This window comes from Acomys minous (genome assembly GCF_964271855.1).
Source record: "Acomys minous genome assembly, chromosome: 8".
NCBI classification, from domain to species: Eukaryota; Metazoa; Chordata; class Mammalia; order Rodentia; family Muridae; genus Acomys; species Acomys minous.
This window is the reverse complement of record NC_140489.1, coordinates 73,270,266-73,290,962: the sequence shown is the minus strand read 5'-3', so window position 1 is coordinate 73,290,962 and position 20,697 is coordinate 73,270,266. Positions and strand designations below refer to the sequence as shown.

Here is a 20,697-nt window from a genome sequence, read left to right as displayed (position 1 = left end):
TAGATCCTGAGCCCGCCTGACATCAGACATGAGGTAGCTAAGCTGACACATTGTGAAAAGAACACTTCACACTCCATGATGCTGAATCAGAACTCTCATAAACAGGCCAAGGGAACTGTCTAGAAGACGTTTCTCTGAGCACAAGCAAACAAATGCCATCCCCCAAAGCAGCCAGAGAGGATACAGCCAAGTGGTAGGGCAAGCAACCCAGTTATTAAAAGAGGAAATAGGAGAGAGAGAGAGAGAGAGAGAGAGAGAGAGAGAGACAGACAGACAGACAGACAGACAGACAGACAGACAGACACAGAGACAGAAACAGACAGACAGAGACAGAGACAGAGACAGAGAGACAGAGAGACAGAGAGACAGGGAGACAGAGAGAGAGAGAGAGACAGAGACAGAGACAGAGAGACAGAGAGACAGGGAGACAGGGAGACAGAGAGAGAGACAGAGACAGGGAGACAGGGAGACAGGGAGACAGAGAGATCTCCAGCTAGGTGAAAGGCCAAGGAACAAGCAAGTGCCACTCTGCAGATAACAAGAATAGACAGATATGATGCAAAGACCACACATTTCCTGTAGTTATTGGCAACAGTCCTGAGATGTGGCAGACACTCCAGCATAAGAGGAAAAGCAGAACTTGAAGAAAAAATGTTGACATTGAAACCCACTGGAAACAGCCTCTTCAACACAGCAGAGACATGTAGACATAGGTACTTATACTGTGTGCTTATTATCAAATTAGCTGTTTCCCCTCTCGTAGACACAAAGTGTGTGTGTGTGTGTGTGTGTGTGTGTGTGTGTGTGTGTGTGTGTGTGTGTGTGTGATTTTAGCTGAGGGTTCAGTCATTCTCAACAGGTTAGTTGTTTTTTGTTTGTTTGTTTGTTTGTTTTTTGTTTTTAATTTTCAGAAATACCAAACGCGGGATCCGTTTCTCCCCTCCCTCACACCGCCTCTTTTCCTTATCATCTCTTTTTGTTCCCCCTTGCCCGCTTTCCTTCTTCCTTTTGGTTCTCTCCTTTCCCCGCCCAGGTTTGTCCTTCTTATCTCCTCCCTGACACTTCTCTCACTTGTTGCCAATGGACTTTATTTCAAGCAAGATTCTGGTCCCTAAAAGGGAAAATATAGATTGATATCTCTGTCAAGGTTGATTTCAGCATGTTTGTGTGAACCATAACTTAGGGACCTGTATAGGAATGTTCAAAATGTTCAAAATATTGTTCTGTGTTTTCACCCATAGATAACTAGACATTGTTCAGTTGTGCTTGCTTTGTACTGTTGTTATTTCTTTTTGCTACTGTAGCAATTATCATACATAAAGCCATCATCTTACACTTTGAGAGATCATAATTTTTAAGTGAGTTATTACCCTACTATGGTCACTGGGTTAAAATCTATAAGCGTTTACTCACTGGGCTAGAAACTGGCCAGTGCAGCATGATATTTGAATGAGAATGACCCCATTGATTGTATGTTTGAATGCTTGGTCCCATTAGTGGAACTGTCTGGGAAGGATTAGGAAGTGTGGCCTTGTGACTGGACAAGTGTTGGAGGGGGCTTTTGAGCTAGGTCCAGTATCACTCTGCCTACTGCCTGCAGATTAGGATGAAAACACTTAGCTCCTACTCCAACACCGTGCCTGCCAGCCTGCTACCATGATTCCCACCCTCTGGATCACCCTCTGATCCTGTAAGTAAGCCGCCATCCAGTTTAATGCTTCCTTCTATAAATAGCCTGGTCATGGTGTCTCATCCCGGCAATAGAACAGTAAGTGAGATATGCAGGAACTCTGGAATGCATTCTTTTCCCTGACTTTTCAGCTCCTAGATGTTGCCTGCATTCCTTCCTGGGTCCCTTTCTCCCCTAAAGCCAGCAGTCTTCCAGGAGTGTTCATCACATCACATCACTCTCCCTCTGTCTGTCTCCCTAGCTGACTCCTAAGGCATTGGCGAATGCTCTGCATCACCCAGTAATCCCAGCTGATGGCCAGCTGATGAGCAGCTATGATTCTGTCTTTAATTTTACTTCTCCTTTGGTTTGCAATGTAACATTTTCACAGGGCCTCAGGGTTAGAATGTGAGCATATCAACATATAATCTTATATATTATAATTGTTTGTTCACACTGGAAGTGTCAAATAACTGCCATATGGTAGTTTGTTTTGTTGCTGTTATCTGTTTGTTTGTTTGGGTTTTGGGGTTTTGTTTGTTCATTTGTTTGTTTTGTTTTGTTTTGTTTTGCTTTTTGGCTTTTTTGAGACAAGTTTTCACTATGTAGCCCTGGCTGTCCTAGAACTCACTTTGTAGACCAGCCTGGCCTCGAACTCACAAAGATCCATCTGCCTCTGCCTCCTGAGTGCTGGGATTACAGCCCAGCTTTAGAAGATCATTCTTTCTTTCTTTGTTTCTTTTTCTTTCTTCCTCCTTCTCCTCTTCCTCCTCCTCTTCTCCTTCTTTAGCTTATTGAGACAGGGTTTCTCCATGTAGCCCTGGCTGCCCTGGCCTCCTTTTGTAGACCAGGCTGGCCTTGAACTCACAGAGATCTGCCTGCCTCTGCCTTCCAAGTGCTAGGATTAACAGTATACCCTACTGTACCTGGCTTCATATGATAGATTCTAAAAAGAATCTCTTTTTGCTTTCTTCTTGGACTCTTAAATTGTTAGTTAATGTGAGTCAACAAATACAAAATATTTGAATTTCAAAATAAAAAGAAATCAACCTAAAAAATTGTAAATCCCTTCTGAATATGGGAAGTGAGCTTTCCACTAGGAAGTGGGATAGAAAATCTGGAATTGCATGCGTTGGGAAGGTAAAGTATACCAACCTGCACAGCCTGCCCTCCAAGGGACCGATCCAACTGAACAGTCAGGAATGCAGACATGGTCAGCTCATCTCTTGTAGCATTTGCTCCTTGCCTAGAGAAATGTAAGCAAATTATACCCTCTCATGAAGCCACTTCTAAAAGAGACTTAAGATACAGCAAAATATCAAAAGGAAGCAAAGAGTTCAATATGACCAGAGCAATCAAGGCTACTGTTGTTTTGTAAGTACTAATCCTGGATTGCTCTGTGCACTTCTAGGAATATATACAGTGGGCATTTTCATCTCCATTTTAAAGACACTGAGCCTTAGCTGCGTAGTGCACATAAGCTGAGCAGTGTCTGCATCTGTACAGATCTCCCTGTGGTAATCAAAAGATGGTCCCACCTCATGCTGCATGAAATGCACTCATTTGTAGCATGGCTTGTGGCACTCGAGCTCTGGAAAGACTCACCATGTGTAGATGATCTGCCCTCTGGAATAAGTGTAAAGGATAATGTAGCAGTCCCCACCGTAGAACTCGCCATAGGAGTTTGGGTCAATCTGGACCCTACCGCTGTTTTCTACCCTCCAGATCTGAAAAAGACAGAATAGACATACACTGTTAAAAGTTACTGATCTAAAATACTGATCAGAATCTATACATCATCGAGTGACGTTTAAGTTACTTTTCTAACTAGTTTTTAATTAAGCAGAAGCAAGAAGGCCAATGAATCTGACAACTTATTGACTTTTAGAATCTTACATTCCTTTTGCTTCCTCCACAACAGTCAGTCAGTTCTGAGAATTTTGTTCTTGATGGTTCAGTTTTTAAGTTTTGTGTTGAGATAGGATTTCCCTATGTATTCCAGGCTGATTCTGAATGCATGATCCTTCTGCTTTAGCCTGCTAAGTGATAAAATTATGGAAATGTGCCTCCATACTCAGTAGTTCTGAGACTACTGGTGTGTGTGTGTGTGTGTGTGTGTGTGTGTGTGTGTGTGTGTGTGTGTCTTTCAATTAATGAAAATAATATGGAACTACTATAGTAAAAATGACAACAATTCAGCTAAAAAGTATGCTTCAACTTTTTTCTTCATTTGTGAAGTGGCCAGTGTCACTTCAAAAAGACAAAGAAGCCATGTTGTGCTGGGCTACCATCTGCAGAGAATTGTGGTGAACAACTGGCCACCAGGCATGGCATTGTGTGCCTATAAATGTCACAATTCCTCCCACATAGGTGCTGGGGAGAAGCAGGGCAGTACATGGCTTTGGAATATGGAGTGAGCAGCCAACCAGGAGAAGAGTGCAGGGCTTCTAGGAGAAGCAAGCCTGTACCATACCTTCTAGAGAGCTAAGGGCTCAGCAGCACAGCCTCACCTACCTCAAGCCTAAACAGAGCCACCAGGCTTAAGCATCCCTAGTGCAACACAGGAGACAGACCTGGTGATGAGGAGCTCAGTCTGCTCACGCACGGTCCAGCTAAGCGCCTGATGCTAAGCTCCAGTGAGTATGCCCAATCAGGAGAGGGATGCAGACCAGGAAGTTAATCTGCCTTTGATGGTGGTGTCTGAACATTTAGGATCTTGTCACGTCCTGCTCCCCAACACTTATGCAGCTGAGCATCATATGTCAGTTCTTTGAGTAGAGAAAGTATTATTCCGCAAATTTATCAACTATACTTGGCTCAAGCATTGTGAGAAAACCTAGGAATGCAGATATAAAGTATTCAACTCCTTTCCTCAAGAAACTGATGAGAGATTTAAGAATCCAGCAGTTCTGTGATATTTATGTGATACAATTGTGAAAAGTACCACCCACATGCACCCAGGAAGCTCTGTTCAGTGCTCCTCAGAAGGGGCATGGCTGCTACTGCCTAAGTTACTAGAAAAGGGGACTGTTGGACAATAGTGCATGGAGGAATGGAGACACTGTTGGACAATGCTGCATGGAGGAATGGGGACACTGTTGGACAACGCTGCATGGAGGAATGGGGACACTGTTGGACAATGGTGCATGGAGGAATGGGGATACTGTTGGATAGTGGTGCATGGAGGAATGGGGACACTGTTGGATAGTGGTGCATGGAGGAATGGGGACACTGTTGGACAACGCTGCATGGAGGAATGGGGACACTGTTGGACAATAGTGCATGGAGGAATGGGGACACTGTTGGACAACGCTGCATGGAGGAATGGGGACACTGTTGGACAATGGTGCATGGAGGAATGGGGATACTGTTGGACAACGCTGCATGGAGGAATGGGGACACTGTTGGACAATAGTGCATGGAGGAATGGGGACACTGTTGGACAATGGTGCATGGAGGAATGGGGACACTGTTGGACAATGCTGCATGGAGGAATGGGGACACTGTTGGGCAATGCTGAATGGAGGAATGGGGACACTGTTGGACAATAGTGCATGGAGGAATGGGGACACTGTTGGACAATGGTGCATGGAGGAATGAGGACACTGTTGGACAATGCTGCATGGAGGAATGGGGACACTGTTGGACAACGCTGCATGGAGGAATGGGGATACTGTTGTACAATGCTGCATGGAGGAATGGGGACACTGTTGGACAATAGTGCATGGAGGAATGGGGACACTGTTGGACAATAGTGCATGGAGGGATGGGGACACTGTTGGACAATAGTGCATGGAGGAATGGGGACACTGTTGGACAATAGTGCATGGAGGAATGGGGACACAGTTGGACAACGCTGCATGGAGGAATGGGGACACTGTTGGATAGTGGTGCATGGAGGAATGGGGACACTGTTGGACAATAGTGCATGGAGGAATGGGGACACTGTTGGACAACGCTGCATGGAGGAATGGGGACACTGTTGGACAATGGTGCATGGAGGAATGGGGACACTGTTGGACAATGCCGCATGGAGGATAGGGGACACTGTTGGACAATGGTGCATGGAGGAATGGGGACACTGTTGGACAACGCTGCATGGAGGAATGGGGACACTGTTGGACAACGCTGCATGAAGGAATGGGGACACTGTTGGACAACGCTGCATGGAGGAATGGGGACACTGTTGGACAAGAGTGCATGGAGGAATGGGGACACTGTTGGACAACGCTGCATGGAGGATGGGGCCACTGTTGGGCAATGCTGAATGGAGGAATGGGGACACTGTTGGACAATAGTGCATGGAGGAATGGGGACACTGTTGGACAATGGTGCATGGAGGAATGAGGACACTGTTGGACAATGCTGCATGGAGGAATGGGGACACTGTTGGACAACGCTGCATGGAGGAATGGGGATACTGTTGTACAATGCTGCATGGAGGAATGGGGACACTGTTGGACAATAGTGCAAGGAGGAATGGGGACACTGTTGGACAATAGTGCATGGAGGAATGGGGACACTGTTGGACAATAGTGCATGGAGGAATGGGGACACTGTTGGACAATAGTGCATGGAGGAATGGGGACACAGTTGGACAACGCTGCATGGAGGAATGGGGACACTGTTGGATAGTGGTGCATGGAGGAATGGGGACACTGTTGGACAATAGTGCATGGAGGAATGGGGACACTGTTGGACAACGCTGCATGGAGGAATGGGGACACTGTTGGACAATGGTGCATGGAGGAATGGGGACACTGTTGGACAATGCCGCATGGAGGAATGGGGACACTGTTGGACAACGCTGCATGGAGGAATGGGGACACTGTTGGACAACGCTGCATGGAGGAATGGGGACACTGTTGGACAACGCTGCATGGAGGAATGGGGACACTGTTGGACAACGCTGCATGGAGGAATGGGGATACTGTTGTACAATGCTGCATGGAGGAATGGGGACACTGTTGAACAACGCTGCATGGAGGAATGGGGACACTGTTGGACAATAGTGCATGGAGGAATGGGGACACTGTTGGGCAATGGTGCATGGAGGAATGAGGACACTGTTGGACAATAGTGCATGGAGGAATGAGGACACTGTTGGACAACGCTGCATGGAGGAATGGGGACACTGTGGGGCAATGGTGCATGGAGGAATGGGGACACTGTTGGACAATGCTGCATGGAGGAATGGGGACACTGTTGGACAATGGTGCATGGAGGAATGGGGACACTGTTGGACAACGCTGCATGGAGGAATGGGGACACTGTTGGACAACGCTGCATGGAGGAATGGGGATACTGTTGTACAATGCTGCATGGAGGAATGGGGACACTGTTGGACAATAGTGCATGGAGGAATGGGGACACTGTTGGACAATAGTGCATGGAGGAATGGGGACACTGTTGGACAACAGTGCATGGAGGAATGGGGACACTGTTGGATAGTGGTGCATGGAGGAATGGGGACACTGTTGGACAATGCTGCATGGAGGAATGGGGACACTGTTGGATAGTGGTGCATGGAGGAATGGGGACACTGTTGGACAATAGTGCATGGAGGAATGGGGACACTGTTGGACAATAGTGCATGGAGAAATGGGGACACTGTTGGACAATAGTGCATGGAGGAATGGGGACACTGTTGGACAATAGTGCATGGAGGAATGGGGACACTGTTGGACAATGCCGCATGGAGGAATGGGGACACTGTTGGACAATAGTGCATGGAGGAATGGGGACACTGTTGGACAACGCTGCATGGAGGAATGGGGACACTGTTGGACAACGCTGCATGGAGGAATGGGGACACTGTTGGACAATGCTGCATGGAGGAATGGGGACACTGTTGGACAATGGTGCATGGAGGAATGGGGACACTGTTGGACAACGCTGCATGGAGGAATGGGGACACTGTTGGACAACGCTGCATGGAGGAATGGGGATACTGTTGTACAATGCTGCATGGAGGAATGGGGACACTGTTGGACAATAGTGCATGGAGGAATGGGGACACTGTTGGACAACAGTGCATGGAGGAATGGGGACACTGTGGGACAACAGTGCATGGAGGAATGGGGACACTGTTGGATAGTGGTGCATGGAGGAATGGGGACACTGTTGGACAATGCTGCATGGAGGAATGGGGACACTGTTGGATAGTGGTGCATGGAGGAATGGGGACACTGTTGGACAATAGTGCATGGAGGAATGGGGACACTGTTGGACAATAGTGCATGGAGAAATGGGGACACTGTTGGACAATAGTGCATGGAGGAATGGGGACACTGTTGGACAATAGTGCATGGAGGAATGGGGACACTGTTGGACAATGCCGCATGGAGGAATGGGGACACTGTTGGACAATAGTGCATGGAGGAATGGGGACACTGTTGGACAACGCTGCATGGAGGAATGGGGACACTGTTGGACAATGGTGCATGGAGGAATGGGGACACTGTTGGACAACGCTTCATGTAGGAATGGGGACACTGTTGGACAACGCTGCATGGAGGAATGGGGACACTGTTGGACAACGCTGCATGGAGGAATGGGGATACTGTTGTACAATGCTGCATGGAGGAATGGGGACACTGTTGGACAATAGTGCATGGAGGAATGGGGACACTGTTGGACAATGCTGCATGGAGGAATGGGGACACTGTTGGACAACGCTGCATGGAGGAATGGGGACACTGTTGGACAACGCTGCATGGAGGAATGGGGACACTGTTGGACAACGCTGCATGGAGGAATGGGGATACTGTTGTACAATGCTGCATGGAGGAATGGGGACACTGTTGGACAATAGTGCATGGAGGAATGGGGACACTGTTGGACAATAGTGCATGGAGGAATGGGGACACTGTTGGACAACAGTGCATGGAGGAATGGGGACACTGTTGGATAGTGGTGCATGGAGGAATGGGGACACTGTTGGACAATGCTGCATAGAGGAATGGGGACACTGTTCGACAACGCTGCATGGAGGAATGGGGACACTGTTCGACAATAGTGCATGGAGGAATGGGGACACTGTTGGACAATAGTGCATGGAGAAATGGTGACACTGTTGGACAATAGTGCATGGAGGAATGGGGACACTGTTGGACAGTGGTGCATGGAGGAATGGGGACACTGTTGGACAATGCTGCATGGAGGAATGGGGACACTGTTGGACAATGCTGCATGGAGGAATGGGGACACTGTTGGACAATGCTGCATGGAGGAATGGGGACACTGTTGGACAATGCTGCATGGAGGAATGGGGACACTGTTGGACAATAGTGCATGGAGGAATGGGGACACTGTTGGACAACACTGCATGGAGGAATGGTGACACTGTTGGACAATAGTGCATGGAGGAATGGGGACACTGTTGGACAATGCTGCATGGAGGAATGGGGACACTGTTGGACAATGCTGCATGGAGTGATGGGGACACTGTTGGACAATAGTGCATGGAGGAATGGGCACACTGTTGGACAATAGTGCATGGAGGAATGGGGACACTGTTGAACAATAGTGCATGGAGGAATGGGGACACTGTTGAACAATAGTGCATGGAGGAATGGGGACACTGTTGGACAATAGTGCATGGAGGAATGGGGACACTGTTGGACAATGCTGCATGGAGGAATGGGGACACTGTTGGACAACGCTGCATGGAGGAATGGGGACACTGTTGGACAATAGTGCATGGAGGAATGGGGACACTGTTGGACAATGCTGCATGGAGGAATGGGGACACTGTTGGACAATAGTGCATGGAGGAATGGGGACACTGTTGGACAATAGTGCATGGAGGAATGGGGACACTGTTGGACAATAGTGCATGGAGGAATGGGCACACTGTTGGACAATAGTGCATGGAGGAATGGGGACACTGTTGGACAATAGTGCATGGAGGAATGGGGACACTGCTGGACAATGCTGCATGGAGGAATGGGGACACTGTTGGACAACGCTGCATGGAGGAATGGGGACACTGTTGGACAATAGTGCATGGAGGAATGGGGACACTGTTGGACAATTCTGCATGGAGGAATGGGGACACTGTTGGACAATGGTGCATGGAGGAATGGGGACACTGTTGGACAACGCTGCATGGAGGAATGGGGACACTGTTGGACAATAGTGCATGGAGGAATGGGGACACTGTTGGACAATAGTGCATGGAGGAATGGGGACACTGTTGGACAATAGTGCATGGAGGAATGGGGACACTGTTGAACAATAGTGCATGGAGGAATGGGGACACTGTTGGACAACGCTGCATGGAGGAATGGGGACACTGTTGGACAATAGTGCATGGAGGAATGGGGACACTGTTGAACAATAGTGCATGGAGGAATGGGGACACTGTTGGACAATGGTGCATGGAGGAATGAGGACACTGTTGGACAGTGGTGCATGGAGGAATGGGGACACTGTTGGATAGTGGTGCATGGAGGAATGGGGACACTGTTGGACAATGGTGCATGGAGGAATGAGGACACTGTTGGACAATGGTGCATGGAGGAATGGGGACACTGTTGGATAGTGGTGCATGGAGGAATGGGGACACTGTTGGACAATGGTGCATGGAGGAATGAGGACACTTCAGATGGCACGAGGAGACACAGGGTCAAACCCTGAAGGTCCCAGCAAGGAGGGACGCCTTCAGAAGAGCTGGAGAGCCATGCAGACATTTTAGAGGTGAGATGATATCATCCAGAACTCAACAAGTCAGATAACTGGAGAGTGGACTGCATCTGAAGAGATGTGAGTTTAAGACAATAAGAGGAGTTTTGGCAATTTTGATCTAAACTGGGATAATAAATACACTCAAGCTGAATGCTCAGAAAACATCTGTTTTCAGCTCATCTTGTTCCAGGAATGCTTCGGACACATAGAGAGAGGGAAAAATAGATAGTAGTTGGTTTGTTCTGTGTACCACCCCAGACAAAGGCCTTCTGACTGAAAAAGCTTAAAAAGAGTCAACATGAACATGCGCAAACGGGCCTGGAGCCCAGCAGCACTCTTGTCTGTAACTCCCACAATTCAGTTTATCCTCGCCCCACTCATATATGTTCATAAAGAGATCTGATAAAAACACACATAGAAGGGCTGGAGAGATGGCTCAGAGGTTCAGAGCACCTGCTGTTCTTCCAAAGGTCCAGTGTTCAGTTGCCAGCAACCACATGGTGGCTCACAACCATCTATGAGATCTGGTATCCTCTTCTGACGCGCAGGCATGCATGCAAGTGGAACATTGTATACATAATAAATAAATCTTTTTTTTTTTAAACCTGCACAAATAGAAAGAGATAGATGTAAAAAAATACCTGCACTGTGCCAGAGCCATCGTCCACCATGTTGTGCTGGGCTGCCATCTGCGGAGAACTGTGCAGTTTGGATGCATCAAATGGAATCTGTTGTATCTGGGCCACTTTCTCTGTGATGTAGACCTTCCCAAAGCCATCGCTCTGGTCTTTATCTCTCCAGTCCTTAAAGAACTGTTTGAAAATTGGTGTTTCGCCACCTTCTGGAAGAACCTGAATCTGCAATTTAAATTAATAATCAATGTGAAAGAGATGGAACAAAATATCTACAGAAGCAGAAAGAATGAAGTAATGAAAATCCTGTCCTTGGATCTATGACTACACTTGTAACTTTACAAATCTGTGCAACTACAGTAATCCAACCTAGCCTTTTCTCACCCCTAAAGTCATTGCTGCTGAATTTCAATGATAAAGATGAGGGAAAGTTTTCATGTGTTACCACTGCACAAATATTTCTCCATGTTAGGTTGTCAAGAGATCTGACCAGGGGTGTGTGTGTGTGTGTGTGTGTGTGTGTGTGTGTGTGTGTGTGTGTGTGCATGCATGTGAGTGTGCATGTGTATGTGTAGATGTAGAGAGGGAGTCAATGAAGTAAGAGATTCATGGAGAACAACAGTAGCTACTCAACGTCTGAGTTCATCAGGGGGAACCAAATATTATGAGACTGTTACTCAAGTCTTCATAATAGTCTAAGGATCAGTTGATAGTCTTTATGGATGTTATAATTTGTTTTGAGACAGAGTTTCGTGCACTCTAGGCTGGCTTCAAACTGTCTACATTGCTGAGAATGTCCTTAGAGTGATCCCTCTGCTTGCACCTTCCCAGTACTGGGGTTACAGGTGTGCAACACCACACACCCAGTCTTATGCAGTCCTGGAGATGGAGCCCAGGCTTTGTGGATGCCAGACAAGCATTCTATCAAAGCATCCTCAGCTCTGTGTAGCCCTATACTCTGACCTCCACTTTGTGCAGAACTTTCCTCACACAAAGTCTACTAGGGACACATGACACAAGATGACATTTACACAGCTGGAGAATGACTACACACACAGAGACACCCACAGGCATGCACACACACACACAGAGAGCTTTGAAGAAAACTTTTTATGAGCGGTGTAGAAACTTTATAACAAGTTTTATAGCCTATCTAGTGATTTCTTTTCACACATACTTGGGTTTTGGTAGAATAATTCATTTTCTGTAGAAACTCCTCGGCTGTCTTCATCGCAGTCTTCCTCTCCTGTGGGTTAGCATTTTTACCTAAAGAAAGACAAAGAGATACAGAATTACAGAAGGAGATATACAGCACTGTATATGGTGTACCACCCTGAACATGCCCAAACCTCATCTGGTCTTGGAATCTAAGCAGGGCCCAGCTGGTCAGTCCCTGGATGATGGGAACACTTTGTATGATTAAGAAATACTTGTGGGGGCTGGAGAGATGGCTCAGCATTTAAGGGCACTGGCTGTTCTTCCAGAGGTCTTGAGTTCAATTCCCAGCAACCACATGGTGGCTCACAACCATCCCTAATGTGATCTGATGCCCTCTTCTGGTGTGCATGAAGATAGTGTGCTCATGTACATAAAATAAAAAATAAATCTTTTAAAAGAAAGGAAGAAAGAAATATTTGTGAGCCAGGTGTGGTGGGGCACACCTTTAATCCCAGCACTCGGGGAAGCAAGAGGTAGGTGGATCGATGTGAGTTCAAGGCCAGCCTGGTCTACAATGTGAGTCTAGGGCAGCCAAGGCTGCACAGAGAAACCCTGTTTCAAATGAACAAAAAACAAAAAGAAAAGAAAAGAAAGAAATACGTGTATACCGAAAACAAATATAAAATAATTTAATTTGAATATAGCAATAGGAGAATGGCAAAAGTCCCTGGCACATTAAATGCATTTAATATCACAGTAATTGACAGGATATATTTCTGTTACTCAAATGATTTCCTTAGCTTGCTAACCTTTGCTGAATGGTTTCAAAAGCTTGACCACTAGCTTTATCTTACATGAGATATTTATCTGTATCTCAAGAGGGACGCGCTTCTTTAAAATCAGGATATTTTCTTTCTCTCCTGAGAAAAGAGCATCAGATCTGAAATACAGCAGCCATATCAACAGCATCCCTTACCTTTCCATACAAAGATTTGTTTTGCAGTACCATGGTCCAAAATGAAGCATTCTTCAGATAGCAGCATTGCCATAGAGAAGGGGTTCTCTTCAGCAGCCAGAGTCACTTGCATGGACCCACTTGCATCTGAAACCTAACAGGAAAGACATGCACTCTGTGGCTTCATTTTGGGAGGAAACATCCTAAAGTTGTGTCGTGGTGACAGCCACGTGCTGTGGATGTAGTGGGAGTGGGCTGCACACTCTGAGAACACAAGCCTTACCGTGTAGATCCAAGCTGATTCAAAACAAAGAGCCAAAGCATCCCTGAGCCCAATTACACCCCAAACACATCTGTACAAAATTTTTAGAGGCAGAAGAACTTCCAACAGAAAGCCAAATGTTGACACCATCTCTAAAACATCAAAAACCATGGTTATAATCATACTGTGTAAGGGTCATCACAATGCTAGTGTGTACCAAGTTCCCTGAGTCCTTTTGTTCTGTGATCATTTATCTGAAAATTTAGAACGAACTTTTCAAGTAGGTAATGATCCTGTACCCACTATATGTACACAAGAAGCTGAGTATAAACTTGTTTAGGTTTCTGTCGTTGAGTCCTTAGCAAATGGCAGCCACTATACTGAGAAAAGCATGGACAGAGTACCGTTTATGGCTATAGATATCTTACAATCTAAGTCCCGAAATTTAACTATGTTTTGAGAAAAATATCAAGGTAAATTTTCTGTCACAGGTAGAGATAAAGCTTTTAAGGAAAATGTGTAGGTTGTCGTATAAAGTTGGAGGTGATGCTCATTTATGCACCATCGCAATGCACTGGTCAGCTGGTACAAGGCCAGGAGGTCACCTGCTTACTTGTGAAATATGAAGGCTCCACCACTGATTTCAATCAGTAGCCAAGTTTTGTATCAGCAAGGGGATACAGCATTCTGTATATCTAGAAAGTCCCCACAGTGATTTGACTTCCATGGCTTATTTGGCCGTTTTATTTGGCCCCAAATGATTTCCAAGATGACACATCTTAAATTGTACAATATAGTATCTCTCCACTAGAGGGAGCCATGGTTCAAGATTAATATTTTCATATGTCAAAATATATTTTTCCATATATAATGCTGTCCAAGAGGAAAGAGTTTTTGATCAGTGATGGGGAATACATGACATTTGTTAGACTTAAAAAAGAGTAATGAAGCCACGAAGTATTTAGCTAACAATCTCTGTATAGATCATGTTAAAAACATCAGTGTTTAGTATATCTGCTGCCGAAGCGAGCACAAACATCAGAATGTAGCAGATATGATCATATTTTCTTTTATAACCTAGGAGGAAAAGAAGCCAATCCCTAATTATGAAATTGAAATTATGTTGCACAAATTAGTAATCCATCTTCATTCAGAACTATGAATGAAGTTCATAAGCCTTTAATCCCAGCACTCAGGAAGCAGAGGCAGGTCTCTACCTCTCTGTGTGTGAGTTCCAGGCCAGTCTGGCCTATATAGTGAGTTCCAGGACGTCCAGGACTACATAGAGAGATCCTGTCTCACACAAACCAAAACCAAAACAAAACCATGAAAGTTTCTTAAAGACCACCAGATACAATTTCTTCCTGTTGAAAAGAAGAAAATCACTAAATTGTGCAGGGAGATTACCACCTGCTCCAAATCCCTCCTTAGGAAGTTGTCAGGAAGAGGGAGGAAGGGAGGGAGGGAAAGAGAGTGGGGAGGGAGTGAGGGAGGAAGACATGAAGGCTCTTGGCTTTGTGGCTTTTGTCACCTTCAGCAAGAGTAGATTCAAAATTCTATCACTGGAAGAAACTGAGTAATTGCTTAATTAAACTACTTTCTCTCCGTGCTGCTCCTCTTCCTCCTCGACTCCTTCCTTTTCAGAAAGCAGGCTCCAAAGGACGGCCCTGCCCTGTCATCCACCACAGAAGAGACTGGGCACTAGGCCCAAGGCTGTTTCCACCCTCTTTCCTTCCAGCTGACTGGTTTACCTTCCTGAAACAAAGAAAGCCTTTTTGCGCTGAAAGGATTTTTGTTGTTGTTGTTGTTGTTTTGGGTTTTTTTGGGTGTTTTGTTTTGTTTTGTTTTGTTTTGAGTCAGGGTTTCTCTCTGTAGCCTTGGCTGTCCTGGACTCACTTTGTAGACCAGGCTGGCCTCAAACTCACAGCAATCTACCTGCTGTTGCCTCGCAAGTGCTGGGCTTACAGGCCTGTGCCACCATGCCTGGCTTAAAAAGATATTCTAAAGATGAAGATTTTACAATGTTAAAAAGAATTTTTGAGAAAAGGCTTACAAAATGTTTTATTCTAGAAAGAAAACATTTTTATCAACTGTACTATATCAAAATACAACAAACTAAGAGATAACTTTATAGTATTGTGTAAGTTATAGCAGTAACTTTGTTGTCATTCATGAAAAGGATACAAACTATAGCAGTGATCTCTTTAATACATACACTTGAAAAATTCCCCACACATTTTTCTACATGAGCAAGGAGATTCCCTACTGCAAAAGAGACGGTCTCCCCAGTGGCCCGGCAGACTCACCATGTAGAGTTTTGCCATCTTCCTGTTCCTTATGTCTGCCATGGCATCGTCATCATTGCCCCCATCCGGAAGCTCAGGCTTTCTCCCTAAAACCTGGGAAAAGGGGAAGAGAGGGAAAAGTTGTGCAGAACTTTAAAAGCCACAAAATATCTTACGTTTATAAAGACATCAGTTATAAAAGCCCATGCAATTAAAATACCAGAGTTGTGAGTTTCTCATCAATTTCTATAAGGCAGGCCTCTTCCCATGGGTCATGCAGGTGGCCTGAAGTAAACAAATGCTATGCCTGCGGGTGACATGAACTCCCAAAATGCCCATGTGAAAATTTAGGTGCCCCCACCCCAGTTTTTAGACTAACAGGAATTAAGTAAAATGAGTCCTTCAACTCAGTTCCAGAGTAGACAGGATTTCTTCGGAGGCTTTTGCTTATAGAAATACTTTAGTTTCTCCTAATGTATTACTTACATTATTGTTTTGAGGTAAAATATGGTGAGGGTTAATTAATCTCAAGCATCAACCTGATAGACTCTAAAAGCCTCTAAGTGATAAGCTGTGGGCACATTGGGGATGCAATATATTGCTTGGCTTGAGGTGGAAAGGATGACCCTAGATGTGAGCGGCACCTTGCCGAAGGCTAGAGTCCCAAAACTGTATAAAGAGAAGGCCAGTGGAGTATCAGCATTTGTCACTCTACACTTCCCAACCTTGACCAGCCACCTCAGGCTTCGGCCACCATGACTTTTCTGACATGATGAATGTAGCTCAAAGTTTGAGCTTAAATAAACCCTTGGCTTCATGAGAGGGTTTGTGAGGATATTTTCTCAGGGCACGGCGATTGTAGGTATGCCCACCACACCCATATAAACACAAATACAGTTTGCGTCGTGGACCACAACTGATCTTTGTCTCACGTTGTGCTTCTAGCTTTTGGAACAAAAGAACTGCAGTTGACGCTCCACAAGTATTTACCAGCAGAATAGACAAATATATTTATCAATGTTTCCTGTGTGTGATGCAGCCCAAGAGTTTAAGTATGTTATTTGGGAGAATATTCATTGTAATCTGCTTGGCATTTGTTTATATTTGTTTATATTGAAGTAACAAAGTATAAGAAGTTTAATTTATTAACCTAAGTGATATATACATAGCATAGGACAGACATAAAATGTTAGCTTACTCTAAATAATGTAATTGTAAAAATATCAGTTTAAATTCAGGAAAAGGACAGAATGTATTCATATAGATTCAATAAATGATTAATGTCAAGACATGAGCTCTCAGCTGTTCCTCTCACCTCAACTTTGTTCCAGCATCATAGACTCTGATCTTCTAAAGGAATAAACTCAATTACACACATTCTTCTATAAATTTCCTTGGTTGAGATGTCATTGTTTCAGCAAAACAAAAGTAACTAAGACACTGATATTGCACGAAAATATCCATTACTGAATGTCAAACAATACAAGGGTACATAAACCTTTGTTCGCATGTGTATACTCTCAAGTTTGGAAATTCACCTGGGCACTAGTGCACTGGGAACTTGACATTTTTTATTTACACAGTGAGACATAAACATTTTAGTCATTATATAATTTAAAAAGTTGCAATGGAGTTTCTTTTCTGCTAAAAGTTAGATCATAACTCGTGTTAAAATACTTGAAACCAAAAGCTCTTTTAAAAGGCATTTGTAGTTTGAACAACCAAGTATGGCATGGAAGAATCACCCTGGCTCCTCATGAAGCTTCTGCCATTCTACCCCAACCAGGATACAGTTGGGAATAAACACTTCTGGTTAAAGGTGTAACTCATCCTGGCAAGCCTCCCATTGGACCAACTGAGTCTGGGAACTGAGGTGTACTTTAACTTTTAATTTCCAGACAACAATTCCCATCTTAGCCAAGTGTCTTAATTAGCCACTCAAAGGATGCTAGCCCAGTTGGGAACTGAACCAATGCAACTTGCTGAAAACAGGCTAACTCTAGGAGAAAGGCGGCATATGCTCACATCTCTCTAAGGACCATCTTAAACCTCAGTTCAACAGCTAACATTTACCAAGTACCTCACTGGGGAATGTAAGTGGGTTTCTAAACACCTTGACTGTCCCTTGCGGATTTTACACCCTGCCTAGAAAGAACAAAATAATTAAGCTACATCACTGTGTCAACTATCCTGTGCGTTTTGATCTTTGAAACAGACTGCTCATGCACTGTTTACACTTCATTCCAAACAAGATTGAACATAAGTGAAAGCATCTTCATTTTCAATTCTATATGGTTAGCATAAAGCCCATGAGTTGAGTCTTTTGTGTGTAGAATGGTGTGTTCTGACAGCCATAAAACACAGACCTGTCACTCAAGCTTAGATTTGCTTGTCTTTCCTCTCCTGTAAGTATCCATTTAAAACATCATCATCATCATCATCATCATCATCATCATCATCTAAAAATTTCCAAGTAGCTTCTCTCATTGCCTTCTTTGCATCAGGATAGCTCCAGTCCCCTCTTCTTGGACTTTAAAGCCTGCTCTCCACTGAGTCACTAAGTTCCCTAATTAGCTTGATTGTAATAGTTCACAAATATAAATGAACGCCAAAACTAAATATCACTTTGGCTACCTTCAGTATATATAAATATTATCAATTGTACTTCAAACTTGATAGAAAAATAAAAACAAAAGGGTTTTTACTTATTCTGCAGCAATCATTTTTAAACTTCAGGGTATTCAAGCAGCATCTGGGTGACTTGATAAATACAGGTCAATTAGCAGCAGCTAAGTCAACAGGTTCAGGCTAAGGCCTAGGGCACTGCATCTCAGCCAATGTGAAGCTGACTGACTACCTGTTCTGTCAGGCCAAGCCTCCTCAGAGCTCTTCCAGATGCTACGCGTTGTTGTTTCTCAGTGCTTTCTCTCTCCAGCTCCTCCTTTCTCTGATCAGGATGACATCCTCTATGTCCCCTGTGGGAGTCATGCCCTATCTTTCCCCTGAGGGTTTTCTCTTTCTGGATGTAGCTTCTGCCTGGGTGATGGGTGTGGCACAAGCAAAACTAACCAATTATTCCATACCTGGCTCGGTTAGTTATAATTAAGTTCATAATAGCCTCTGCTCCTTGAAAGGCTGTGAGTCACATCAGGAGTGTTAGTCATGTAATTTCATCCTTATGAGAGCTCTATGAACCAGGAACTGTGACCCTAATCTCACAGAAAAGGGCTGATACTCAAAGAGCTGGCACAATTCCATATAGCTAACTGATAAGCATTGAGGCTAAGATTCCCACTCATTTTCTCCTTGTTTGTTTGTTTTTCTTTTTGTTAACAAGGAAGACAAAGCATAGAGTTTAATGTCCACTCCTTGAATACATGCATATATATATATATATATATATATATATGTGTGTGTATGTGTGTGTGTGTGTGTGTGTGTGTGTGTGTGTGTGTGTTGATGCACAGATGGGTGGGATCGTGCCCAGTATATAGGCTTATGGTTTTAAGGACCCACTGTGACTTCAGAGACACATAGCTGATCCAGATCCCTCCACACTTCATCTTTACATACTCGTAGTCCTTCTGGGAGTAAAATATTATATCTTGTGACATGCTTGGGGCTTTGGGCTTTGGGCTTTGGATTCAGACTACAGAGCTTTAGAGCCAGCTCCACCACTGGGTGGGAGCTGTAGGACCTTTGCTAAGGTGTTTCACTCCTCTGTACTTCAGAGCCCTTCAAGATGTTCCCACGAGTATTTCCATCTCCAAGGGTTGCTGTGTTACTTAGTAATGACAGTGAGAGGGCTTGGGAGAGCCTAGTACACACTTAGAAGCTTAGTGCTTTTATCAGTACACTTAGCACCAATAATAATTACCAGTGTGATTAGCCATATGCTCATGGACTGCCTGAGATATATTTTCTTCCTTTCTCTTCCTTCCTTCTGTTCTCTCTCAGCACTGTTCCTCTATCTGTGACCGCAGTCCCAGATCAAGTGACCACCATGCCACATCATTGCAGTTGTCTGTTACTGGGCTTGGGCACTCAAGGTACACAATCAATATGGCATACTACTTTATGTCACCATATTCCCTGGTATGATTATAAGGGAGTACCTCTTATAACTCTATTCCCTGATTATGGCTCCCAACACTTACTTTGTGCTTTAAGGCAGGCACTGTGCATTGGTGCTCAGGACCTTAACAGACCACCTCCCAAAGCCAGTGTCTCTGTACTGCTGGTGATGCTCTGAGTCTAGCAAAATCAGGTGCCTAACTCCCAAGCTGCAGAGCTCCAGTCTCCTTGTTGGTCTTCTGTTCTGTTCTATTCTGTTCTATTTTGAGGCTCCAAGGCATCCCGGATTTCTGAATTAGACAGTGATGTCAAGATGAATGAGTCTGGTTTTGAACGGTGGCTTTGGCATTAATTGTGTGTCTGATTTTCACTGGTTTCTACATCTCATGATGAAAGTCCTCTCATTCATTTGTTGCTGGCTCCTGTGGTTGTTTCTTCATCTCACTCTGAAGATCTCTTTTTAGTGGGTTTCTGCTCAGGATAATTCACCTCAGGCCATGGGGGCCCTCTCTGGGCTCTTCCAAAGGACTTGAGTTACTTTTCCGGCTCTGCCCTCTGGGGTGCACACAGCTAGCTGTCTTCTCGGCTTGGGCTGGCTCCATTCTACCACTGCTGTTCTTGGTGGTCAACCTACAGCACTGGTACCTCTTGCTGCAACTGGGCTGCACTTTTTTTTTTTTTTTTTTTTTTTTTTTGGAGACAGGGTCTCTCTGTGTAGCTTTGGCTGTCCTGGACTCGCTTTGTAGACCAGGCTGGCCTCGAACTCACTTCGATCCGCCTGCCTCTGCCTCCCGAGTGCTGGGATTAAAGGCGTGCGCCACCACGCCCGGCTCTGGGCTGCACTTTCACCAATAGCCTCTCCTGGGTTCTCTTCAGGAATTCCAACCCTGCCACACAGTGCCCAGGCCCAGCTTTTCTCCATAACTCCTTCATGCCTTCACAATCACTACCACCTGGGAGACTCTTACACCACC

General features: G+C 44.9%; 1 protein-coding gene across 2 annotated transcripts in view; it reads right to left on the bottom strand.

The window, feature by feature from the left end:
• Positions 1-20,697, bottom strand: part of SCIN (scinderin) — a 105,419-nt gene that overhangs the window by 13,056 nt on the left and 71,666 nt on the right. For both annotated transcript variants that reach the window (XM_084793375.1, XM_084793374.1), the window contains exons 5-10: positions 15,671-15,763; positions 13,124-13,256; positions 12,167-12,255; positions 10,999-11,214; positions 3,275-3,396; positions 2,825-2,915 (exon numbers count right to left, since the gene is read on the bottom strand). In XM_084793375.1, coding sequence (XP_084649501.1) covers positions 2,825-2,915; positions 3,275-3,396; positions 10,999-11,214; positions 12,167-12,255; positions 13,124-13,256; positions 15,671-15,763 — 744 coding nt within the window. The remainder of the gene's footprint in view (positions 1-2,824; positions 2,916-3,274; positions 3,397-10,998; positions 11,215-12,166; positions 12,256-13,123; positions 13,257-15,670; positions 15,764-20,697) is intronic.